Here is a 27,951-nt window from a genome sequence, read left to right as displayed (position 1 = left end):
TCCGACCAGGAAGGCCAGCGAGTCGGGAGTCGTGAGCCCAACGTAATACTTGCTCTCGGAGACGATGAGGCACCACAGTCTTACTTTTCTGTCCGTTGGTCTTCGATGGCTTCGCCCCACTTGTGCACACCTATCTCGGCTCCTCCCGCTTACCTGGGCAAGATGGCTACTGCAGCGTCATCAAGCCGACTTCTCTGGCGTCCCCAGAACGTCTATGGTGCAGCCGTACACCATTGTTCCTCCCAGGTACCTGCTAGGGTGTGCGCGCATGCGCAATCTACATCTAAGTACGCCCAGTGGCGCGAACCTCGAGGGCGTTCCCTCATCTGATGTCACGCCAATCCGGATATATCTACTTCTCAAGATTGCTAGCTCATTGAGTTGGCAAAGGCTCGAATAGACTCGTATGGATACGAACTGTTCCTGTCTTTGCTACTCTGCCGCTTCCCTGCTGCCTGCAGGAAGCTTTCCTTCTGCCCTTTGGGGTTTGCTACTAACTTGGGTACCCACTCCTCGGGGGCCCTCTGTTCTATTTTTAGGTGCCATTCAGGGAACAGGTACTCGCTCCTCGAGGGCCTGCTCTCCCTGCCTCAGTGCCTGTACCTACAACAACTATCTGGTGGAATTGCATCCATAACAGCAAACGCCAAGTGAGTACTCTAATATCTCATCTGTCTCATCCACAGTAGCTCCTTGCTGCGGAACCTCCTGATGTCACCTAGGAGAGAAGGGCTCCCTCTGCCGAGGTCCCTGAGACTACAACTCACCACTGCCACCTGGTGGCTATCTTCAAGCTGTATAATAAGAGTTCAATTCCGGTGTTTTGTGTATAGAGTCTAGCCCAGTGCTGTGGCTCCTCATGGGGCTCCTCCCAGTGGGCGTGGTCATCTCCACAGCACCCAAGGATCTACTAAAACACACGTAATAACAACAGATTGCCAACTTCATGGATCTAGCTCAGCTCACGGCATTGCAGACCATTCCAGGCCTGGCCCAACGGATCACCGAACAGCAGACTGCGCTGGAGGGACTGACCGCTGCATTTAATTTGCTATACCAACAGATGAACTCGCCTTCCACCTCAGGTAAAGAGGCTAAACTGTCAGATGTGATGGTCAAGACGACTGTACCTCTAGCAGCTCCTACTCGCTTCTCGGGAGAAGTATGGAGATGCAGAGACTTCATTAACCAGTGCTGCATGCACTTTGTGTTACAATTTGGACATTTCCCCACAGCTTATGCGAAGACTACGTATATCCTATCATACCTAGATGGACGAGCCGTGTCCTGGGCATCTTCGCTGTGGGAATCCGAGGACCCGATCCTTCACAACATTGAAAGATTCCTTGAACTGTTTAAATCAGTTTTTGATGACCCTGCCCGATATTCTGTTGCAGGATCTTCCTTGGTTCACCTAAAGTAAGGGAACAAGACCCTAGCTGACTTTGCTATTGAATTCAAGACACTGGCGTCTGAATTATTCTGGGACCCAAGATGCCTGAAGATGCTGTTCTTCGAAGGACTGAACACTCGCCTGAAGGATGAATTCTCAGCCAGAGAGATGCCTGAAACCTTAGCTGAACTGGTGAAACTGGCAACTAGAATCGATTGCCGGCTTTGAGATAAAGTTCAAGAAACCAAGACTTCCAGGAGACCCTTTCTGAGTGAAGTCCGAGTCAAGACTGCATCCAGGGCTGCCCCTACGGTCCCAGCAGCCGGTGAAGAGGAACCGATGGAATTAGGCCGCAGCCACCTGACATCAAATGAGAGAAGAATGGGGAAGAAATGAGGGCTGTGTATATATTGTGGACAAGCTGGCCATGCTGTCCAAAATTGCCCTATATGTCCGGGAAACGGACAGACCTAAGTCCTGTGGGAGGACTCTTCTTAGGTCTCACCACTCCTTCTCCTCCGCTCTCTCTTCCTGTATCTCTCATCTCTGCTCCTCTACAGTACCAGACTCTTGCCCTAGTGGACTCAGGGGCAGGAGGCAACTTTATTCTTCAACGACTAGTGGAAGATCTACGGATCCCCACTTCCACTTTGTTGCCTCCTCTACTTGTTTCATCCATCCATGGAGAACCCTTGCCGGGAGAAGTAACACTACATACCAAACCAGTGTGTCTATGTACCAGTGCTCTCCATACGGAGACCACCTCCTTCTTTATTTTAGAGAAGGCTATGCACCCCATAGTGCTGGGATTACTGTGGCTACAACAGCATATGCCCCAATTCGATTGGGTCACTCTGGAACTGTCAAGTTGGGGTCCAGGCTGCCATAAACGATGCCTGACTGAGGTTAAGCCATTACTTTGTATGCCTATCACCCCAGTAATGCCGGGCTTGCCGCCTCAATATGCATCTTTTCAAGATGTCTTTTCAAAAGAAGCTGCAGATATACTTCTGCCTCACAGACCCTATGACTGCGCCATTCGTCTGAAGCCGAATACGGAGCCACCCAAGGGCAGCGTGTACCCCTTGTCTGTGGCAGAGAACAAAGCCATGTCTGAATACATTCAGGAGAATCTCAACAAGGGCTTCATTAGACTGTCTAAGTCTTCTGCGAGCTCAGGCTTCTTCTTTGTGGGCAAAAAGGATGGCACATTGCGTCCTTGCATAGATTACAGAGGCCTTAACGAAATAATTATTAAGGACCGTTATCCCCTGCCTCTGATTTCAGAACTTTTTGATAGACTACAAGTAGCCCAGATTGTTTCAAAACTGGATCTGAAAGGAGCATACAACCTGCTTCGCATTAAAGCTGGAGATGAATGGAAGACGGCCTTCAACACTCGAGATGGCCACTTGGAGTACTTAGTGATGCCGTTTGGCCTATGCAATGCTCCAGCTGTCTTTCAAAATTTAATGAACAACATCTTCCGAGACCTCCTCTATAAATGTGTTGTTATCTACTTAGATGACATCTTAATCTTCTCACAAGACATCACCACTCACCAAGAAGATGTCAAGAGAGTACTACAGAGGCTTCGTGAGAACCATCTCTACGCCAAGCTATCTAAATGTGAATTTCAAAAGGAATCAGTGCCTTTCCTAGGCTACATTGTCTCCAAAGAAGGTTTTCAAATGGACCCACAGAAGCTGGAGAGTATCAAGAAATAGGCACAACCCACTGGGTTAAAGGCTCTCAGATGCTTCTTAGATTTCACCAACTATTATAGGACCTTCATCAAGAATTACTCCTCACAGTACCGCTGACAGCTCTGACACGAAAAGGTGCCAACGCAGCTAATTGGTCTCCTGAAGCGATTGCTGCATTCCAAAAGCTGAAGGATGCCTTCTCGACCAAGCCATGCCTTTGACATCCAGACCCCTCAAAACCTTTCATCGTAGAGGTCGACACCTCAGACCATGGCTTAGGGGCAATACTAAGCCAGGCTGGTGATTCTAAGGTCCCACATCCATGCTCATTTTTCTCCCGTCGCTTTTCTCCTGCCGAGAGAAATTACGGAGTTGGTGACAAGGAACTTCTGGCTATAAAGATGGCATTCGAAGAATGGCACCCTTGGCTCGAAGGAGCGCAACATCAAGTAACGGTCTTCACAGACCATAAGAACTTGGAGTATCTCCGCCACGCACAGCGCCTGAACCATAGACAAGCAAGATGGTCGCTGTTTTTCAGCAGATTTAACTTCGTGCTCAAGTATTGTCCAGGAGACAAGAATATCAGAGCTGATGCTCTTTCACACTCCTTCCTCTCCGAGGACGTACCCGAAGAGCCACAACACATCATTGACCCCGAGAAGGTCATATTGGCAGCTACCCATTCGGTGCCTGCAGGAAAGACGATCGTAACCAAGAACCTCAGGAAAAAGCTATTGGCTTGGGCCCACGACTCCAAACTCTCAAGGCATCCTGGGCAATGAAGGTCATTGTCTAAACTGCAAACCTTTTATTGGTAGCCCACCATGAAAGAGGACATGTTTACCTATGTCGCTTCCTGCGCAAACTGCGCTAAACAGAAGACGTCGACAGGAAGTCCATGGGGTCTCCTCCAACCCTTGCCAGTCCCTGAAGAACCATGGTCCAAGAAAACAAACCGGTAACCGATCCAAGATGGCTGACAGCAACAAAACACAAAGGTGGAATCGGTATAAAATGGACTTTATTGAATCTTGCCCGACTCTGGCCGAGTTTCACTCAACGAGCTGCCTCAGGGGCTTAAGAGCCACTTGAATTGGCTCAGATTAGCATGGACATCTCATATGTCATAGTTAAACATTTATCAGCAAGCTATTGGACCTGTTTTAAAACAGATACTTTCAACAGCAGACCACTGTAAGAGCAATGATATCCCAATTCTACTCGCCGCTCAACATAATGCTGTGCAGAGCATTATGTTGAGCGGTGAGTAGAATGTTTTAAAACAGGTCCAATAGCTTGCTGATAAATGTTTAACTATACAACCACATATAAGATGAACTCACATTTAAACACCTCAAGTGAGAAAACAATGTAGTCTAATACCAGACCTCATACCACGGCATAATAAATGATGCTAATTTAGCATATATTGAATCTGCCAGAATATATAATCATAGGTCTTTAACAAGTTAAATTTTTCTTTTCATTTTTTTTCTTCTGTGCAAACAAACTTGTGAATCTTGTGCATCTTGTGAAGAAAATAATTACTTAAAAACTTTTTAGTTCATTTGATCGTATTTTTGATCATTGAGTCAAATTTGACCAACACTTAGCTTAATAATGCTGGTGAAGAAACGCCATTATTTTTTCTTCGGAGGCTAGTATGGAAAAGCCCGACACTGGATCCGTGTTTCGGCGCGTGCCTTCGTCGGGGGCCGAAATGGAGCAGCTGGAGATGGCGGCTTCTGCCGGTAACACCGGCAGAAGCCGCCATCTCCAGCTGCTCCGATATTATTCATTTCGGCCCCCGACGAAGGCACGCGCCGAAACACGGATCCAGTGTCGGGCTTTTCCATACTAGCCTCCGAAGAAAAAATAATGGCGTTTCTTCACCAGCATTATTAAGCTAAGTGTTGGTCAAATTTGACTCAATGATCAAAAATACGATCAAATGAACTAAAAAGTTTTTAAGTAATTATTTTCTTCACAAGATGCACAAGATTCACAAGTTTGTTTGCACAGAAGAAAAAAATGAAAAGAAAAATTTAACTTGTTAAAGACCTATGATTATATATACTGGCAGATTCAATATATGCTAAATTAGCATCATTTATTATGCCGTGGTATGAGGTCTGGTATTAGACTACATTGTTTTCTCACTTGAGGTGTTTAAATGTGAGTTCATCTTATATGTGGTTGTACAGATATTTTTTCAAGAGTCATAGTTCGCTGTCTCCACAGCACATAAATACAAGAGAGTCTTTTTGGCATTTAACAAATGTTTAACTATGACATATGAGATGTCCGTGCTAATCTGAGCCAATTCAAGTGGCTCTTAAGCCCCTGAGGCAGCTCGTTGAGTGAAACTCGGCCAGAGTCGGGCAAGATTCAATAAAGTCCATTTTATACCGATTCCACCTTTGTGTTTTGTTCCTGAAGAACCATGGACACATATTGCCACTGACTTTGTGGTAGATTTACCATCATCTACTGAACAACCTCACCTACAGTCTGAAGCTACCAGCTACTCTAAAGATCCACAATGCATTCTACGTCTCACTATTGAAACCAGTGATACTCAGTGAATTCTCCAACAAGATACCCGACTCTACTCCAGTAGATGCAGAAGAAGACATCAAATACAAAGTTGACGTAGTTCTCGATGTAAGAAAACGAGGCAGAGTATGGGAATGCCTCATGTCATGGGATGGTTATGGCGCAGAAGACAACTCTTGGACTCCAATGTCCAATATCTTGGATACGAAGATGCTACAGGATTTCCATCATCTACATCTGCAAAAACCTAGACCTGGTAGGTCATTGCGTGGACACCCTTTGAAGGGGGGTACTGTTGCGCCCGTCGGTCTTCGACGGCTTTGCCCTGCTTGTTGCACCCCTATCTCGGCTCCTCCTGCTTACCTGGGCAAGATGGCTACTACAGCATCATCAAGCCGACTTCTTTGGCGTCCCCGGAACGGCTATGGTGCAGCTGTACACCATTGCTCCTCCCAGGTACCTGCTAGGGTGCACGCGCGCGCAACCCATGTCCAAGTATGCCCAGTGGCATGAACCTTAAGGATGATCCCTCATCTGACGTCATGCCAATCCGGGTATATCTACTTCTTAAGATTGCTAGCTCATTGAGTTGGCAAAGGCTTGAATAGACTCGTATGGACACAAACTGTTCCTGCCTGTGCTACTTTGCCGCTTCCCTGCTGCCTGCAGGAAGCTTTCCTTCTGCCCTTCGGGGTTTGCTACTAATTTGGGTACCCGCTCCTCGGGGGCCCTCTGTTCTATTTTCAGGTGCCATTCAGGGAACAGGTACTTGCTCCTCGAGGGCCTGCTCTCCCTGCCTCAGTGCCTGTACCTACGACAACTATCTGGTGGAATCGCATCCATAACAGCTAACACCGAGTGAGTAATATCTCATCTGTCTCATCCACAGTAACTCCTTGCTGTGGAACCTCCTGACATCACCTAGGAGAGAAGGGCTCCCTCTGCCGAGGTCCCTGAGACTTAGCTCACCACTGCCACCTGGTGGCTATCTTCAAGCTGTATAATAAAAGAGTTCAATTCCAGTGTTTTGTGTATAGAGTCTAGCCCAGTGCTGTGGCTCCTCACGGGGCTCCTCCCCGTGGGCATGGTCATCTCCACAGCACCCAAGGATCCACTAAAACACAGGTAATAACATCACTTACCAGCTGGCACGGTGGTAGTCACTGCGTTGGAGATACATGCGGGGTCAATTATGTGAGCTGGAGTTTTGGGGGTATCCTCTGGCTCTACCGAGCATGACAAGGCATCGGTGCGGAGATTCTTCTCAGCCGGGCGGTAGCGCAGTTTAGAATTGAACCACGCGAAGAAGAGAGCCCAGCGGGCCTGTCGTGCATTCAAAAGCTGAGCCTCTTTCAAATGTTCTAAGTTTTTGTGGTCTGTGTAAATGGTGAATTTGTACTGTGCTCCCTCTAGCCAGGGGCGCCACTCCTGGAAGGCGAGCTTCACGGCCAGAGGTTCGCGGTCCCTGATGGTATAATTGCATTCTGAGGGAGAGAACTTGTGGGAGTAGAACGAGCACGGGATAAGGACTCTACGATAAAGGGACAATTTGGGTCTGGATGGCAGAGACATGGGCCGGTTCGGAAGGCCTCCTTAAGGGCCTGGAATGCAGACTGGGCTTTGGGACTCCACTCCCGAAGGTCACATCCCTTCCTGGTCATGGCAGTGAGTGGGGCAGCTAGCGTAGACTAAACTGCAATAAAGTGATGGTAATAGTTCGTGAATCCCAAGAACCTTTGTAGAGCCCATAGGCCAACTGGCTAGGGACAGTCACGAATACCTTGGAGCTTGTCTGGGTCCATGGTGAATCCTTGGCTGGAGATGATGTAGCCCAGGAATGGGAGGCTAGACTGCTCAAAGAGGCATTTTTCAAGTTTGGCGTAGAAGTGATGGTCTCTAAGTCGCTGAAGAAGGGTCTGGACATGAAAGCGATGGGATTCCAAGTCTCTGGAAAAAATCAAGATGTTGTCCAAATAAACTACGACAAAGGAATATAGGAGGTCTTGAAAGATCTCATTCATCATCCTCTGGAAGATGGCAGGAGCATTGCACAGCCCGAAGGGCATGACTACATATTCATAGTGTCCATCCCGTGTATTGAACACGGTTTTCCATATATCGTCTGGTTGAATGCAGACCAAGTTATAGGCCCCACATAGGTCCAATTTAGTAAAAATTCGGGCCCCCTGGATCCGATCGAAAAACTCACTAATGAGCGGCAGTGGGTACCAGTCCTCGTGGATGATGGCGTTCAGGCCTCAATAGTCAATATACGGCCTTAAAGTACCATCCTTCTTCTTTACAAAAAAGAAACCAGCACCCGAGGGGAGGTAGAGGGTCATATGAAATCTTTGGCTAGGTTTTCCTTAATGTAGGCAGACATGGTCTGGGTCTCTGGAAGTGAGAGAGGATAAGTTCTGCCCTTGGGAGGTGTGGTACCAGGCAACAGTTTGATTGGGCAGTTGAACTTCCGGAGAGGGGGTAAGATGTCGGCTTGCTGATTGGAAAAGACATCTTGGTAGTCAGCATAGGGCATAGGTAACCCAGGAAGAGTAGTGGATGTTAGTACTGGTACGGATGGGGATACCCACCATAAACAACGGTCCTGGCACTGAGGGCCCCACTGAGTAAGCTGGAGTGACTCCCAGTCGAAATGTGGGGAGTGCAATTGTAGCCAGGGTAGGCTGAGAACAATGGGGTGTACTGACTGTTCCAGGATCATGACAGGAATATCTTCTTCATGCAGAATCCCTACGGTCAGTCGGATGGCTAGGGCATGATGGGTGATGCGATCAGATAAGGATTTCCCATGGATGGAGGTGATTCACAATGGTACTTCAAGGGGTTGAGTAGGGATTTGAAGTAGAGTCAATAATTCTTCAAGAATGAAGTTCCCACCGGCCCCAGTATCCCCGAGGGCGGTGGTCGAGAAGGAATGTGTCTCCTTGGAGAGGGAGACAGGCAGCAGAAGTTGAGGGCCGGTAACTGAAGTGCCCAAGCTGGGGACCCCTGCTGGGCTTAGGCTTTGGAGTTTCCTGGATGCACCGGACAGGTCTGGAGAAGGGGCCAGGACCCCCACAGTAAAGGCAGAGACAGGACTTCCACCTTCGGAGGCATTCTTTGGGAGTAAAGCAACCGCGGTTTATTTGCATGGGTTCTTCTTTTGCCGGGTCAGTCACCGGAAGTGCCCTTAATCTGGGGCTGATGGACCGAGGTGGTTCCAGGGCCGGTCATTGGACAGGCTTTACTTCCCGGTGCCATTCTTGGAGGCGGTAGTCAATCCGCCCAACCGAGATGAGGTCCTCCAATGATGTAGGGATCTCTCAGGCTGCCAATTCGTCCTTCAGAGTGGATGACAGTCCCTCGAGATAGAGTGTCTGCAGGCAGTCTTCCTGCCATCCGAATTCCGTTGCCAGGGTTCAGAACTCCACGGTGTATTCTGAAAGGGAGCAGGACCCCTGGCAGAGGTGGAGGAGATGGTGTCCAGCAAGCACCTGTTGGCCTGGATCATTGAAGGTGCATCGGAACGTGGAAATAAATTGAGGGAGCTGCTGTAATAAGGAATCGGGATGTTCCCAGAGTGGAGAGGCCCATGCCAGGGCTTTCCCCTCCAATCACGATAAGATGAAGGTAATCTTCGTCATTTCATCTGAGAATAAGGAAGGCTGTAGCGGAAACTGCATGTAACACTGGTTGATAAAGCCTTGGCAGAGATGAGGAGCCCCATTAAAATGGGGAGGAGCTGAGAGGGCCAGCAGTGCCCATGAGGGCGATGAAGTTGCAGAAGCGCTGTTGGCGAGAGTCCCTGGGTTAGCCAAGGCGGACTCTTCCAGTTGTGAGCGTAGTCTCTCTACCGAAGTGGCCAATGTTTCGAGAAATTGTTGCTGTTCCCAGACACATGTAGCCAGGCCTGGTATAGCCTGCAAGGCGGAGGACTCTGCCAAGTCCATGGCCTTGGCAACCTACTGTGCTGGAGGTGGACCCTTGGCCTGGCGCAGGATTGGTACGGCCCTCAGGGAGGTCCCAGAGGGCACCTGCCACCAGGAGGCGGAGCACATGAGGCGACAGAGGCAAGCTGGAGCTTCACCAATAACAGTCTGGGGGTTCCACAGGTTGAGCCCTTTGGTACCCGGACCACCTGGGCTTAGGTGGGCCTCAGAGGGTCTCCCGGAGAGGTAGTGGAGAGGTGTGCCCACAAAGAGCAAGGGTGCATGGCTAGTGGAGAGCAGCTGAGCTAGACCAGAACAGAGTGTACCGGAGACCACTGGAAGGGAACAGGAACTGAAGGTCCTCCGGGCAGGATAGGCAGTGCCTAGTGGTCTAGCTTGTAGAAGGCCACGGGCAGCGTCAGAGCAGGCAGACCTGGTGGTCACAGGAGAAGAGAAGAAAGTGTCCGAGTGAAGTGCAAGGGTCAAAGCCAGAATATCCATCCAAGGGTGGTCAGCCAAAGCAAGGGTCAGTTCCAGCTATCAGTCCGTGTGGTCAGTGGCAAGCAGAGGTCAGTTCCAGGTATCAGTCCAAGCGTGGTCAGTGGCAAGCACAGGTCAGTTCCAGGCAGCAGTTGAAACGTGGTCAGTGGCAAGCACAGGTCAGTTTCAGGTAGCGGTCAAAATGTGGTCAGTGGCAAGCAGAGGTCAATACCGGGTATCAGTCCAAACATGGTCAGAGGCAAGCCGAGGTCAGTACCGTGAATCAGTCCGAGAAGGTACAACCTGGGAAGCAGAGCAGGAATCAGGAACAGAACCTGGCACACAGGAAGGACCATGGAAACACAGACGCAGGAACACTGGAACAAACACTGGAACACAGGAACACAGGAACACTGGAACAAGGACAGGAACACAGGAATGCAGGAACACTGGATCAAGCACAGGATCAAGGAAGCAGGAACACAGGACGGCAACTAGCTTCTCACGAATGAGACGACCCGTTTGCCAAGGCAAGGAACTGAAGCCTGAGCCCTGCATTTTATGCAGGGCTCAGGTGATGTCATCGTCGCGCACCACAGAGGAGTTTCCTGCGTATGGCCCTTTAAAGGGCCGGGCGATCCGCGCTGAAGCCCGACGTAATGAGCTGCGTGAAGTGGAAGGCCCCGAGGGGCCTGGTGACGCCGTGGGATGTCGCGGACGCAGGGAGCTGGCTGCAGCTGCGAGGGAGGACGGCCCGGGCCTTGCGGAGAGGAGCCCGAGGCAAGCAGGCCCGGCCGTGGCACTAGCACGGCTGGAACGTGCAACAGTTTTGCAGAGAAAATCTGATTTATGATGGTGTTGTTAAGGGTAATAATTATTAGAAGGAATATTTGAGTGTATAGCTTTATGAAAGTATAAATAATGTGTACACAGTGTCTGCCATTGTATTAAAATCCTTATATTCTGAACTAATATAGATCAGACGATGACAGCCGTTCACAAACCACAGGCACCACAGGGCAAACTTCAACGTTCTCGAGCAACCCTTCTGCATAGTACTACACATAGTGCTGTAAGTAGCAAATCTTAAAACTGTAGCTATGTGCTTCTGTGCTGTCAAATGGAAAAGAAAAACTGTTCTAACATGAAATGCAAAGAAAAAGGCCAGTGTATAGATTCCGGGAAGGACCTACCAAAGGATATGAGTAAATGGAAATTTTTAGAGTCACACCTGATTTCTTTAATTCCCTACTCAATGACTTCGGGTCTGGTTCATTAAGAGACTAATATTCAGAAAACCAGCACGTGGATAAGTTATTTGGCTAAAGTTGGCCAAATAACTAGCCCAGAATATTCAGCAGAATTAGCCAGATAACGTTCAAATCTGTTTATTTTTTTAATATAAGCAGTTAGGTTTGAAGGTTTTCTGGCTGTATGTGGCCGTATAACTTGTTACTTAACCAGCTCAATTCAAAATATAGCCAGTTAAGTGGCTGCATAATAGAACTTGGCAAACAAAAGACTTCTGGCCTTTTAGGTCCAAGACCCCAGCCCCTACCCCAGAAAACATTTTAGTCAGACACAGTATTCGATCTCCTTCCCACCCCCAACCCAGCAAATTAAAAAAATATATATATCAGGTGTAGTACTTCAAGACCCATCCCCCCACCTTTACCCATTTGGTGCATAATCACAATCACCTCCTTTACCCCCACCCCACATCTACAAAACCCCAGCTGGGAGTGCAGTAATATCTTACTCACTCCCAGCAACTTCTAGCATTCTTCTGCCAAAGTTCTATTTTGAATAAAACTGGTAAAAGAGCAAGTTATCTGGTCAACTGTAGCCCAAAGCTACAGGACTGCTTTAAGGCAGTCCTAAATTTACCTGGTTAACTCATCGGGATACTACTGAATATCAGCTAAGCTAGCGGGATAACTTTGGTCCTCCCTGGAACGCCCCTGGTCAGCTTCTTTTTTTATCGGTCAGTCAGTGGCAAGGGGATATATTTTTCTCACGAGGACAAGCAGGATGGTAGTCTTCACATATGGGTGACATCACAGGATGGAGCCCTGTACAGAAAATTATTATGTCAAAGTTTCTACAAAGCTTTGTCTGACACTGGCACACTGAGTGCACTGAGCATGCTCAGTCTGCAATTATCCCTGTGAACCACAAGTGTCACTCTCAGTCTTCTTTTTTATGCTCTGCAGTAAGCATAGTGGTTAGGAGCTCTGTGAGAAATTCTAACACTTTTTCCTTACGGAAATACTTAAACTTTTACTTCACAAACACTTTTCCCTGCACGAGTCTCCCTTCGTGTACGTTTCTTCGACGCTCGGTGAGTACTATGCCCTGTTTTTTTGGTCAGTTCCTGTCACCTCCCTGGCCTGCCAACTGACTGCGGCCTTCCATTTCTCTATGTTTCAGTTAGCCACACATAGCCTGCGAGTGTCCCTCTGTGACACTGTGCCTGGTTATTAGTGCTAGTGGGACAGGGACTTCCACCTTTTCCGTTGCTGCCAGGGCCCCTGTCGAGTTCAGGTCCTTCGATTTCCTCGATACCCTCGCGCAGTCGATGCCCCCATCGCTACCGTCGGTACCCAATTTTAGACCGTCCTGGATTCTTCAATGCCATCGGTACCCCTTTCTCCGCGGTACACTGATGCCATTGGTCCCTGCATCGTTCTATCAGTGCCATCCATGTTTTTCATCCATGGCACTGATTTTTCCTTGGGTTTCATCTGTGCATCATCACCTGGATGGATGCCATCGACCCACACGTTTGTGTCATCGTCACCAAGGGCACTTCCATTAATGCCAGGGTCATTTCCATCGATGCCATTGTTTATTTTATCAATGTCATCGATGCCTAGAACATTTTCATCGATGCCATTGTCCATGGCATCGATGCAAGGTCGATTCTATCAATGGGCATCGATGCCAATGTCAATTCCATCAATGCCAATGTCGATGCCAATGTCAATTCCACGGTGGTATCGATGCCAATGTCGATTCCATCGATGCCATCGATGCCAATGTGGATTCCGTCAATGCCAATGTCGATTCCATCAATGCCATCGATGCCAATGTGGATTCCATCAATGCCTATGTCAATTCCATCGATGGCATCCATGCCAACATCGATTCCATCGGTGCCCATGTTGGTGTCATCAATGCCCATGTTGGTGGCATCAATGCCATCGACACCACTGGGGCCTGAGTCGATCCAATCAATGCTGTCAACATCCGTGGCCATGCTGTCGATGCCCGTGGCCATGCCACCAATGCCGTCGGCGCCCGCCTCCATACATCGATGCCCTTGATGCCCACGTCATTTCCTTCAGTGTCTTCGACAATCCTATCAATGCGGTCATCGACTCCGTCGATTCCGGTATTATTTTTCCGATGCCAACGATGTTTTATCAATTATTCGATACCACATCGTTTCCATATATACCTATGCCGATGCCGTCAGTGCTTCCGTCACTGTCATCGGTGCTCTGCCCGGGTCATCGACGTTTTTCATATATATTTTTGATGATACTCTCGAGGCCGCTTCGGCCGCCATCAACACCGTCAATAGCAACATAGCACCTCCACGTAATGCCCTCGCCTAAACACTGTGTTCCATGCTTTGGGTTCTTATTAAAGCCCCGTATTAGCCTACGACACTACATAGTGCCAGGAGCAGTGCAGGCATGCTGACAGTCCATCATCAGTCATGATCCAAGATAGTGAGGGCATCCACCTCGGCGCTGGGGAAAGACCGGGCCGAGCACCGTGGCATGCATCGTCCTCGACACGGTGACCATCCGCCACCGACGCCATCCAGCACATCGGTGCTATCCTTCTCGGTGCTGGAGAATGCCCGGGCTGAGCAACATCACCACTGCCATCGGCACTCTTCCACACAGTGATGGCAGTCCTTGGTCCTCCAGAATGAGTTCCGAAGAATTCTGCACTGGTGTCATGAGACATTGAGCCGCTGCGACGAGGGCCGGGTTCACGAGCTGTTAATTGGCTCCCCTGTTCCCGAGGCGTGCCCCACCGACATCGGTGTGGGATTGTGGCCCTCCACAAAATTACTGTGGTAGCGCCAGCCACGCTCAGCCTGTCTCCTCTATACCAGCGCCACCATACCAGGCATCAGAGTTGAGACGGGCATCTACGTCCTACAGGCTACCCCTCGATGATTCCTGAAATCCACGGAGGCAGCAATCTTCTCCGGCTCATCCTTCGGCGATCCATGTCGGATGATAAGTACCTGCTTCTGCGGCATTCCCATTGAGATGTGTTCTCTAATTTGGGCCACATGGTTCGAAAGGTTCTAGGTCACGTACCTTTCAAGAACCATATTAGTGTCACATATCATTATGCCAGCTATGTCAGCCACAATACCAAGAGAACCTCTCTATCATTTCTTTGGGATTGCATCAGGACATCCTCCCATTTTCAGCAACGGGGCTCTGTACTGATTAATACTCTGGCTTCTGGTTCCTAATTCAGAACCAAAGTTCCAGATGTATTCACTGATCTGCTAAACACAAGATTCAGCAAATACTACTTCAAGTGCAAGTCCACCTCGAAGCCTGATGACAGGTCTTGATGTCTCCTTGTACAGCACACAGAAATGCGGGTAAGAGTTTACCGCTCACTCTCCCATGGGAGGTTACATGATACTCAGATTACATCAGCCCCTCCAGTTGGACACCTCCTAGTCTCCCAACTGGCCGGATATCAGTGCGGCCACCCCACTTTGTACCAAGGCTCCTGGTACACTCCCCCAGACGCTACAAAGCAAAGGGAGGGGGGGGGAAGGGGGTTGAGGAGTTGTAATTACACTATTCTTTCTTTCAACAGAAAGTAGTTACTCTCCACCCATCCTGGACCTCAGAAATACCAACTTTCTTCAGAAGGTACAGGTAAAATGGTATCTCTAGTCACCATGCTTCCATATCACAGTACGTACATTACCTCTAATCTTTCTATGTGCTTCATGGTGAGACAACAATATTACAATCCCAAGCTCTGCCGGTTGCACCAGCTTCGGCAACTGGAGTATTGCATTGAGTCACTGTCGGTGACTGCTGTTTCTCTACGAAGTGCAACATCATTCACGCTTTCCTTGCATAGACAGCTGCATAACCACAGTCAGTCCACGCAAGGAGTTCTAACTTCTTCATGACTCACTATAAATTTACTATAAATTTACTATCTGGGATTACTGTCACTGCCATAAATCCCTTATACAACACTTCTGGACACCACAGTCACAATGAACTTCCTGTCCAGCAACCTCATCTATATTGCAGATCTAGAACCAAAATCCTAGTTTGATCCTGCTTATGCTCACATTTACTCAGGGTTGTAAGTTTGACCTAAAATCTTCTCAACCCTGATATGCGTCTATTCCGCTCCAGGCACAGTTTCACATAAACTTCCTGGAGCTTGTAGCCATGAGTTATACCCTTATGCCTTCCAATACTGCCTTTACAACAAATCTTTGTGCAAACAGACAGATAGCATAGGGACAATGTGCTTACCAACACACAAACACGCACAACATCTTAGATGCTCTGCAAAGAAGCTGCGCAGCTCTACCCTTGGCCCTTGCTCACTCTACGCATCCTCAGGCCACTTATCTAAGAGACTTACTGAAAGCACTAACAGACCTTCTCCATATAGGTTCCATCCCCTCGAATGGTCTCGGACTACATGTGTGGCGAGAAAAATCTTCTGGTGCTGAGGTCAACCGAACTTGCCCTCTGCATCCAAATCGAACCATACGGTGCACAGATTCTACTCCCTACACATGTTTCCAATGCGTTCCCATAGATGCCTTTCTTCCATCAAGGGCCTCTTAAATGCGTCTCTTTCGCTGCCTCTCATAGCCAGCTCTCTTCTAATGCTGAACCGGGACGGGGTTCACTGTTCCTCAGACCCACGTCCTGGCCAAGACCAGTATGCTTCCCATACTTTTCAATCTATCACACCAGTAACCAATTCGTCTTCTCACCAGTCAGTCACAAATCGTAGACTCACCGATGTTCTCAAGTACTGGTAGCTTCACAAAACCTTCCATACATAAATCCTACCATTGAAAATGGCATGATTTACCACATGATGCATACAAAAGGGTATTACCCTTTTTCTTTTTTCTATACCACACTTTTTTCTTGCTCCCTCGGATTCTGCTCCCCAGACATCCTCCACACAGGTACACCTCTGTTCCAATTGGAACATTTAAAACTAATCGGAGAAAGTTCTTTTTTACTCAACGCACAATTAAACTCTGGAATTTGTTGCCAGAGAATGTGGTTAGTGCAGTTAGTATAGCTGTGTTTAAAAAAGGATTGGATAAGTTCTTGGAGGAGAAGTCCATTACCTGCTATTAAGTTCACTTAGAGAATAGCCACTGCCATTAGCAATGGTAACATGGAATAGACTTAGTTTTTGGGTACTTGCCAGGTTCTTATGGCCTGGATTGGCCATTGTTGGAAATAGGATGCTGGGCTTGATGGACCCTTGGTCTGACCCAGTATGGCATTTTCTTATGTTCTTATTTGGGAGTGGGGATACCCGATTAACGGTAAACCCCTTCTGAGTCAGCTTACCATGAATTATCCACTGATCAAGCCACCTCACGGAATGGAACCTATATTTTATGCTTATAAGTCTCATACGTTCTCCGTTCGAGCCTTTCTATTCCTCTCATTTCACAGTATGACATAGGAAATTCTTTCCCTCATAAATGTCATTTCGGCCAACAGGGTCAGTGAGTTACACACCTTGATACATATTCATTAGACCCTGCGTTCCTCCGTGACCGAGTGGTTTTAAGTATTCAACTTCATATCCTTCTTAAGGTAGACGTTGCATCTCACCTTACTCAGAATATACTCTGCCCATTTTTCCCAACACCTCTCTCTCACCAAAGCGAGAGGGTTTTTCCACTCCTTGGACAGTAATAGTGTACTTGCATTCTATCTAGATCGCACTACACTCCATAGGAATTCCACCTAACTCTTTCCTTCTGTGGCAAGAGTCAACCTGCGAGTTCCACTGGGCAAACAGACCTATTCCTCCTAAGTGACGGTCTGTATCTCTTTTCCTACCTACAAGCAGGCATTTCACTACAACACTGTGTGTAACCACACTGTGTTGTGTCCGTCCCAGCCTCAATAGCTTGTCCATATTTATCAGGCTGCAACCTGGAGCTCTCTCCATACCTTCGCAGCCATTATTGCTTAGATAGCCTGCATGCTCCATGTTTGGCCAGTCCATCTACTCTTATTCTTTTCGGTTTAACTACCCAACATCCTTCCACCAACCTGTTAAGGGTTTCAGGATGCCCTCCGTTCCAAATTCCACACCCCGTCATTGCGCCTTTTGCGCGTCTTGGGTGCATTTGGTGCACTCTCGGACATCCTCAGCTCGGTACTCACCCATATGTGAGGACTACCATCTTGTTTGTCCTGTGAGAAAGCAAGTGTTGCTCACCTGTAACAGGTGTTCTCACAGGACTGCAGGATGTTAGTCCACACGAAACCCACCCGCCACCCCACGGAGTTGGGTATGTATACGTTTTTACTTTTATTTTAGTTTTGCTTGCGCTTTTAGCTATAAGATGAGACTGAGGGAGACACCTGTGGTTCACAGGGATAATTGCAGGCTGAGCATGCTCAGTGCACTCAGTGTGCCTGTGTCAGTCAAAGCTTTGTAGAAACTTTGACAGAAAAGTTTTCCGTGCAGGGCTCCATCCTGTGATGTCACCCATATGTGAGGACTAACATCCTGGTGTCCTGTGAGAACACCTGTCACAGTAAGCAACACTTGCTAAACATTAGATTTGTCTGGGTAAATTTGGGATCTAGCTGGCCAAATCATTTTGAATATTAAGCTATATGCTTTTTTCCTATAGATAAGAATGGGAAAAAAGCCTTCATGAATCTTTCTCTTGCTTAGTTGGAAGATTCAGGAGGCAAAGACTCATGCCACTCTTCATGTTTTCTAAAAACAAGAAAACAATGACTTGCAAACCAATAATTGCAAACCTTAGGGGCACTCATAAAAGGGCATAATACATAGGATTTTTTTATTTAATCAGTCTATATTTTTGCTGTTATTAATGCGAATAAAGCATAGTTGCTTACCTCTAACAGGGTTCTCTGAAGACATCAGGATAAATCAGCCAAACCAGTGGGTGAACCAGTAGATGTGATGTATTTGGATTTTCAGAAGGCGATCTACAAAATCTCACATGAGAGGTTTCTAAGAAAATTAAAAATTCATGGGATAGGAAGTGATGTCCATTTGTGGACTGCAAACTGGTTAAAAGACAGGATACAGAGTAGGATTAAATGGTCTGTTTTCACAGTAGAAAAAGGTAAACAGTGGAGTTCTTCAGGGATCTGTACTTGGACAGGTGCATTTTAATATATTTATAAATGATCTAGAAAGGAGTACAACAAGTGAAGGATCAAATCTATGGATGACACAAAATTATGCAGAGTAGTTAAATCTGAAGCAGATTGTGATAAACTGCAGGAGGACCTTGTGAGGCTGGAAGATTGGGCATTCAAATGGCAGATGAAATTTAATGTGGACAAGTGCAAGGTGAAACATATGGGGAAAAATAACCCTTGCTATAGTTACTAGGGATGTGCATTCATTTGCGACGAAATAGGAAATATAGACAATATTTCCTATGTCGTCGTAGTTTGGGGGGTCCCCGAAATGAGAGGAAAACCCACAAAATTTTGTGTGTTTTTCTTATCATTTTTGGAGGGGGGAGAAAGGGCACAAAAAAAAACAAACCCAAAACCACCCCAACCCTTCAGATTTAATTAATTACAATCCCCCACCCTCCTGACCCCCCAAAAACTTGCCTAAAGTCCCTGGTGGTCCAGCGGGGGTGCTGGGAGCGATCTCCCCCTCTCGGGCCGTCGGCTGCCACTAATTAAAATGGCGCCGATGGCCCTTTGCCTTTACCATGTGACGGGCTATTGGTGCCATTGGCCTGCCCCTGTCACATGGTAGGAGCAATGGATGGCCCAGCCAATGGCACCAATAGCCCCTGTCACATGGTAAGGGCAAAGGGCCGCCAGTGCCATTTTGTTTACTGGCAGTCGATGGCCCAAGACCAGGAGATCGTCCTGGGACTTCCGCTGGACCACCAGGGACTTTAGGTAAGTTTTGGGGGGGTCGGGAGGGTGGGGGATTGTAATTAATTAAATCTGAAGGGTTGGGGCGTTTTGGGGTTTTTTCGGTTCGGGACAGCCGAAAAAAATCGGCCTGAACTGCGGGAAAAGAAATTTCCCGCGGTGGGCCAACAACGAAGGCCAAAGCAAAAGGTTCAGCCAAATCACATCTCTAATAGTTACACAATGTTAGGCTCCATATTAGGAATTACGACCCAGGAAACAGATCTACACGTCATAGTGGATAATACATTGAAATCGTCAACTCAGTTTGCTGTGGCAGTTAAAAAAGAAAACAGAATGTTAGGAATTATTAGGAAGGGAATGGAAAATAAAACAGAGGATGTCATAATGCCTCTGTATCGCTCCATGGTGAGACCGCACCTTGAATACTGTGTGCCATTCTGGTCACCACATTTCAAAAAAGATATAGTTGTACTGGAGAAAGTATAGAGAAGAATGACCAAAATGATAAGAATCATGGAACGGCTTATGAGGAAAGGCTAAAGAAGTTAGGGCTGTTCTGTTTAGAGAAGAGATGACTGAGGGGTGATATGATAGAGGCCTACAAAATTATGAAACGACTTGAATAAGTTAATGTAAATTGGTTATTTACTCTCTCAGATAATAGAAGGACTAGGGGGTTTGGATAAGTTCCTCGAGGAAAAATCCATAAACTGCTATTATTTAATATACAAAAAATAATGCCCACGATAATGCCCTAATGTTGTTTGAAAAATGACCCTGTTGGATATAACATATCTGGCTAATTAGCAATTTGTGCAATAATATTCAGCAGCATAGCCATGCCGCTGAATATCCCTTGTAATGTAACCAGATATGTTATATAAATTACTTAGCTGGATATGGCTGAATATTGGGCCCTCCTAGTCTTGCAAGTTCCTTCTGTAATTTCTCACAATCCGCTTCTGCTTTAACAACTTTGAATAATTTTGTCTCATCTGCAAAGTTTTTTACCTCACTCGTTCCCTTTTCCCTTTTCGAGATCATTAATCAATATATTAAACAGCACAATTCCCAGTACAGATCCCTGGGGCACTCTACTTTTGACCTTTCTCTATTTGGAAAACTGACCATTTAATCCTGATCTGTTTCTTGTCTTTTAACCAGTTACCAAATACCAATCCACAATAGACACTGCCTCCGATCCCATGACTTTTTAACTTCCTAAGGAGTCTTTCATGAAGGACTTTGTCAAATACCTTCTGAAAATCCAAATACAGTATATCACCTGGCAGACCTTTATCTATGTTTACTTCCACCTTCAAAAAAATCTAAAACCATGTTGTTTTATATGCTGTAAACTGTTAGTTAATACACTGACTTTCCCAAATTATAATTATTAGTTCCAACTAATCAGCTTGTATGATATTTTTACTTTTTCACCTGTGTAATATTATTATTTTTACTTATGTTAATGCACAATTTGTCTGGAATAAGATACCAGTGACCTATTATTTAATATTAGAGAGCAGAATTGATATTGTATGTGTGACTGAGCCTTGTTTTAAGGACACTGACCAAGTATTACTGAACCAGCTGTATACATAGGGATACTCTTCAGAAATCCCTGCTGCTGATGGAAAAAGAGGAGGGGGAAGTGCTTGTCCTTTTTAGATCTTGTATAATCCTCTTTTGAGTAGACGTTAATTTCATATGGTATTGAAGCACGAAAATTCCAATTGGCTAGCCTGAGAGTTGCCTTAGTTTATTACCCTCCAGGCTATCTTAGATCACAGAATTCCTGAGTCATGCTTTCCTTTCATCCCTAGCTATGCGGAATCATGAATTCCTCCTGCCTAGGGACTTTAATTCTTGAGGAGGAGGAATTTCAGGTGCTATTTGGGTATTGTGCCTGCAGCAATTGATTTTTACTCCATTCAAGATAAGAACACAAGAACATGCCATACTGGGTCAGACCAAAGGTCCATCAAGCCCAGCATCCTGTCTCCAATAGTGGCCAATCCAGGCCATAAGAACCTGGCAAGTACCCGAAAACTAAGTCTACCCCATGTTACTGCTGCTAGTAATAGCAGTGGCTATTTTCTAAGTCAACTTAATTAATAGCAGGTAATGGATTTCTCCTCCAAGAACTTATCCAAACGTTTTTTAAACCCAGCTACACTAACTGCACTAACCACATTCCCTGGCAACAAATTCCAGAGTTAAATTGTGCGTTGAGTGAAAAAGAACTTTCTTCGATTAGTTTTAAATGTGCCACATGCTAACTTCATGGAGTGCCCCCTAGTCCTTCTGTTATCGGAAAGAGTAAATAACCGATTCACATTTACCCGTTCTAGACCTCTCATGATTTTAAACACCTCTATCATATCCCCCCTCAGCCGTCTCTTCTCCAAGCTGAAAAGTCCTAACCTCTTTAGTCTTTCCTCATAGGGGAGCTGTTCCATTTCCTTTATCATTTGGTCGCCCTTCTCTGTACTTTCTCCATCGCAACTATATCTTTTTTTAGATGCGGCGACCAGAATTGAACACAGTATTCGAGGTGCGGTCTCACAATGGAGCGATACAGAGGCAATATGACATTTTCCGTTTTATTCACCATTCCCTTTCTAATAATTCCCAACATTCTGTTTGTTTTTTTGACTGCCGCAGCACACTGTACAGACGATTTCAATGTGTTATCCACTATGACGCCTAGATCTCTTTCTTGGGTGGTAGCTCCTAATATGGAACCTAACATTGTGAAACTATAACATTGGTTATTTTTCCCTATATGCATCATCTTTACTTATCCACTATAAATTTCATCTGCCATTTGGATGCCCAATTTTCCAGTCTCAGAAGGTCTTCCTGCAATTTATCACAATCTGCTTGTGATTTAACTACTCTGAATAATTTTGTATCATCTGCAAATCTGATTACCTCACTCGTCGTATTTCTTTCCAGATCATTTATAAATATATTGAAAAGTAAGGGTCCTAATACAGATCCCTGAGGCACTCCACTGCCCACGTCCTTCCACTGAGAAAGTAGTCTATTTAATCCTACTCTCTGTTTCCTGTCTTTTAGCCAGTTTGTAATCCACGAAAGGACATCGCCACCTATCCCATGACTTTTCACTTTTCCTAGAAGCCTCTCATGAGGAACTTTGTCAAACACCTTCTGAAAATCCCAATATACTACATCTACCAGTTCACCTTTATCTACATGTTTATTAACTCCTTCAAAAAAGTGAAGCAGGTATGTTAGGCAAGACTTGCCTTGGGTAAAGCCATGCTGACTTTGTTCCATTAAACCATGTTTTTCTATATGTTCTGTGATTTTGATATTTAGAACACTTTCCACTATTTTTCCTGGCACTGAAGTCAGGCTAACTGGTCTGTAGTTTCCCAGATTGCCCCAGGAGCCCTTTTTAAATATTGGGGTTACATTAGCCACCCTCCAGTCTTCAGGTATAATGGATGATTTTAATGATAGGTTACAAATTTTTACTAATAGGTATGAAATTTTATTTTTGGTTCCTTCAGAACCCTGGGGTGTATGCCATCCAGTTTAGGTGATTTACTACTTTTCAGTTTGTCAATCAGGCCTACCACATCTTCTAGGTTCACTGCAATTTGGTTCAGTCCATCTGAATCATTACCCATGAAAACCTTCTCCAGTATGGGAATCTCCACATTGAAGGATAAGCATGTTAGAAGTAGGATTTGAACCCATGACTCCATCAGGAGACCAGAACACCCAGCATAGAGAAGAAGGAATACTTAAGCTCTGCGCCTTAGACCACGCAGCCATTATGACAACTGACAATAGGTGGGCATACAATTGATTTGTTTGTTTTGCTGAGACATAGAAATGTTCGTTAATAAGATGTTTAATATTAATGTTTCATCAGTCCCTTGGTCAGATCATTATCTGATTCAATTGTATTATTTCCTTTTTGTTTCCAGTTTAACTCCTGCTATATCTGTTCCAAAGCATCATCATGATCAGATAGATGTTGCTAAACTTGAGGAACACTGGTAGCAATCTGTCACGGACTAAAATATGGGAAACTCTAATGTATTAGCTGATGCTTTCATGAACTCTATAACAAGAGTTTTAGATCAAGTTGCATCTGTGAAACTAATTTCCCTAAAGCGAGATCTGAGAAAAATGGCTAAAAAGCGGGGTCTGAGAAAATATGGCTAAAAAGTGAGGTGAAGGAGGCCATTTTAGCCAAAAGATCTTCATTCAAAAATTGGAAGAATAATCCATCGGTAGAAAATAGGATTAAGCATAAGCATTAGTAAGTTAAATGTAAGACATTGATAAGACAGGCAAAGAGAGAATTTGAAAAGATGTTGACCATAGAGGCAAAAACTCACAACAAAAACTTTAAAAAATATATTTGAAGCAGAAAGCCTGCGAGGGAGTCGGTTGGACCATTAGATGATTGAGGGGTTAAAGAGGCCCTTAGGGATGATAAGGCTAATGTGGAAAGATTAAATGATTTCTTTTCTTTGGTATTTACTGAAGAGGATATTGGGAAGATACCCATTCTGGAGACGGTTTTCAAGGGTGATGATTCAGATCAACTGAACTTGGAAGATGTAGTAGGCCAGATTGACAAAATGAAGAGTAGTAAATCACCTGGACCGAATGGTATATACTCCGGGGTTCTGAAAGAATTAAAAAATGAAATTCTAGAAGTATTTTAATTAATTTATAACCTATCATTAAAATCATCTGTGGTACCTGAAGTTTGGAAGTTGATCAATGTAATCCCAATATTTAAAAAAGTCTCCAGGGATCCAGGAAACTATAGACTGGTGAGCCTGACTTCAGTACCAGGAAAAATCGTGGAAACTGCTATAAAGAATAAAATCACAAACATTTAGATAGACATGGTTTAATGGGCAACAGCCAGCATCGATTTAGCCAAGGGAAGTCTTGCCTCACAAATCTCCTATATTTTTTTGAAAGGGTTGAATAAACATGTGGACAAAGGTGAACCGGTAGATGTGATGTATTTGGATTTTCAGAAGGCGTTCCACAAAGTCCCGCATGAGAGAAAACTAAAATGTCATGGGATAGGAGTCGATGTTCTTTTGTGAATTGCCAACTGGTTAAAAGACAGGAAACAGAGAGTAGGATCAAATGGTCTTTTTTCACAATGGAAAAAGGTAAAGAGTGGAGTGCCACAGGGATCTGTACTTGGACCAGTGCTTTTTAATATATTTTTAAATGATCTAGAAAGGAGTACAACATGTGAGGTGATCAAATTTGAGGATGACACAAAATTATGCAAAGTGGTTAAATCTCAAATGGATTGTGATAAATTGCAGGAGGTCCTTGCGAAACTGGAAGACTAGGCATCCAAATGACAGATGAAATTTAACATGGATGAGTGCAAAGTGGTGCATATAGGGAAAAATAATCCTTGCTGTAGTTACAAATGTTAAGTACTACGAAATCATGAAAGAACTTGAATAAGTTAAAGTAAATCAGTTATTAACTCTCTCAGATAACAGAAGTACCAGAGGGCACTCCAGGAAGTTAGCAGGTAGCTCATTTAAAACAAAGTGAAGACAATTCTTTTTCACTCAGCACATTGTTAAGCTCTGGAATTCATTGCCAGAGGATCTGGTTACAACAGTTAGTGCAACTGGTTTTTAAAAATGTTTGATGAGGAAAAATCCATAAATTGCTATTATTAATAAGCAATAGTAGCTTGTGATTTATTTAATGTTTGGGTACTTTTGACTTGGATTGCCCACTGTTGGAAGCAAGATACTGGGCTTGATGGACCCTTGGTCTGACCCAGTGTGCATGTCTTATATTCTTATGGAAAAAGTCCAGAAATGATGAGGACAAAGAAATATCATCTGCATCTTTGTAAATACAGAAATGCTATAGATCAGGGGTTCCCAATCTTTCTGGGAGAATGAATCCCTTTTCAGCCTTTAAAAATCTTTCTCTTAAATTTTTGCAATCAGTTATATGCCAGAACAAAATAATGATGTGCATTCCAGAATTATTCTTAATGTATACATCCTAATATTAAATCATGCTAACTGATTAAACTGAGTACCTAAGGAGGGCAATTTGCAAATCTGTTTAAAAATTGCCTTCATAATTTTTGTTCAGGGCCAACAGTGTCCTTTATCTTCCACTCCAGCTGCAATGGGGAAAAGGAAGCAATCTACTGCAGTTTAACCTGGTGTGACTTGGCAAAAAATAAACATTGATATCTGTGTAACAGTATTCTCCAAGGACAGCAGGATGTCAGTCCTTACACATGAGTGACATCATCCGATGGAGCCCGACATGGAAAACGTATGTCAAAGTTTCTAGAACTTTGAGTGAGCCTCTCTGAGCATGCTCAAGCATGCATTATACCTCACATCTTCTTGGGTCCCTTCAGTCTTATAACATAGATTTCATAATAAATGAGAGCTAAGTCCTTCAACGAGGACAACTTAATGGGCTCAAACGGCACTGCGCAGAGACCACGTAGTACCAGGTTCAAGTTCCAGGAAGGACAGGGCATCCGCACCGGAGGGCGCAAATTCCTAGCACCACGCAAAAAACGAGCAACATCCGGGTGGCTGGCAAGAGAGAACCCTTCGACTTTACCTCTCAAGCACCCCAGAGCTGCTACCTGAACCCTAAGGGAACTATAGGCCAAACCTTTCTTCAAACCCTCCTGCAGGAACGTAAGGATATGCCCCACCGAAGACCACCATGGCGAGATCTTCAAAGCACCACACCAAGCATCAAACACCTTCCACACTCACGCATAAGTGAGCGTGGTCGAAGATCTACGCGCAGGAAGGAGAGTGGCAATGACCGTGTCCGGATAACCTTTTTGTCTCAACTGCCTCCGCTCATAAGCCAAGCCGCCAGACAAAAGCGATCCGCCAGATCGAAAAATACCGGACCCTGTTGAAGGAGATTCGGAAGATGACCTAATCGTAGTGGACCGTCCACTGCCAGATTGACAAGATCCGCGAACCACAGATGCTGCGGCCACTCCGGAGCCACGAGAATCACTAGCCCCCGATGGGATTCTATGCGCCTCAACACCTTTCCCACCAGGGGCCAGGGAGGGAACACATATAGGAGGACGTGAAGAGGCCACGGCAGCACCAGAGCATCCACGCCTTCCGAGCCGTGCTCTCGCCTTCGGCTGAAGAACTGCACCACCTTTGCATTTAACCGAGTCGCCATCAAATCCAGGTGCGGGACTCCCCAACTCTGGGTGATGAGATACATCGCTTCGGCCGATAGCTCCCACTCCCCTGGATCCAGGAGTTGGCGACTGAGGTAATCCGCCTGTACGTTGTCCACGCCTGCAATATGGGTGGCCGCAATGCGTGACAAATGACGTTCCGCCCTGGCCATCAATACCGACGCTTCATCCACCACCAGACGACTTTTTGTGCCTCCTTGCCGATTGATATACGCCACCATGGTCGCATTGTCTGACAGAACTCTCACCGCTCGTCCGTGTAACATCGGGAGGAGGAGCCACAAGGCCAGCTGCACCACCCTGGTCTCCAGCCGATTGATGGACCATGTGGCTTGGTGGGCAGACCACGTCCCCTGCACTGCTCGGGACTAGCAAACCACCCCCCAGCCGGAGAGGCTGGCATCCGTGGTCACCACTATCCAAGACGGAGGCTCTAAGTCCACCCCCTGCAGAAGGTGGTCCGGGATTAGCCACCAAGCGAGACTGGAACGGGCCGGCTCCATCAATGATAACTCCATGCCGTAATCCTCGGACCTGGGATCCCAACGAGAAAGAAGTGCTCTCTGTAAAGGCCGCATATGCGCAAAAGCCCACGGAACCATCTCCAGAGTAGAAACCATATGACCAATGACCTGCAAATAGTCCCAGGCCGTAGGTACTGGGAGATCCATCAGGTTCCGCACCTGCGACATCAGATTGACCATAGGTTGATGTAGAAACACCTTGCCCAGCAAGGTATCGAATCGGGCCCCCAAGAACTCCAACTGTTGGGTCGGCTCCAGCCTGCTCTTCGCAAAGTTGACCAACCAACCTAACGCCTGCAATTGCTGTACCACCAGCCGAACCGCCTGCATCACAATGCTTCCGACTTCGCCCGGATGAGCCAGTCATCGAGATAAGGATGGACCAGAATTCCTTGACGGCGCAGGAAGGCTGCCACGACCACGAGAACCTTGGTGAACACCCTTGGAGCAGTCGCTAAGCTGAACGGCAGGGCTCAAAACTGGTAATGGTTCCCTAACACCATGAATCTCAGGTACCTCTGATGATGCTCCCTGATTCCTATGTGCAGGTACGCCTTGGTCAGATCCAAAGAAGCCAAAAATTCTCCCTTGTGGACGGCCGAAATAACAGACCGCAGCGTCTCCATGCGAAAGCGAGGAATGCGCAACGCCTTTTTTACGACCTTTAAATCCAAGATGGGCCTGAACGTGCCCTCCTTCTTCGGAACCACGAAGTAAATGGAGTACTGGCCAGTCTTGCGCTCGGCCGGTGGGACCGGCAATACCGCCCCCAGAGACCTCAAGCGGTCCAAAGTCTGGGCGATAACCAGCTGCTTCTCCGGAGGACGCAAGGCGACATCATAAAAAGATCCCGGAGGGGACGAGCAAAATCCAACTCGTAACCGTGGCGGATAACATCGAGAACCCATTGATCCGAGGTTATCTTGACCCATTCCTCCCAA

The 27,951-nt window shown here is 46.2% G+C and overlaps 1 protein-coding gene across 4 annotated transcripts in view; it reads left to right on the top strand.

The window, feature by feature from the left end:
* Positions 1–27,951, top strand: part of LOC115092720 (disintegrin and metalloproteinase domain-containing protein 9-like) — a 978,865-nt gene that overhangs the window by 889,409 nt on the left and 61,505 nt on the right. Inside the window, exon 20 of one of the 4 annotated variants that reach the window (XM_029603964.1) lies at positions 11,045–11,139. The exons of the other annotated variants lie outside the window; for them this stretch is intronic. Within the exon in view, the coding sequence (XP_029459824.1) occupies positions 11,045–11,123 (79 nt within the window). The 3' untranslated portion in view covers positions 11,124–11,139. The remainder of the gene's footprint in view (positions 1–11,044; positions 11,140–27,951) is intronic. 4 annotated transcript variants of the gene reach the window in all.

The sequence above is a fragment of the Rhinatrema bivittatum genome, chromosome 5, assembly GCF_901001135.1.
Source record: "Rhinatrema bivittatum chromosome 5, aRhiBiv1.1, whole genome shotgun sequence".
Classification (NCBI taxonomy): domain Eukaryota; kingdom Metazoa; phylum Chordata; class Amphibia; order Gymnophiona; family Rhinatrematidae; genus Rhinatrema; species Rhinatrema bivittatum.
This window is presented reverse-complemented; position numbering and strand designations above follow the sequence as displayed.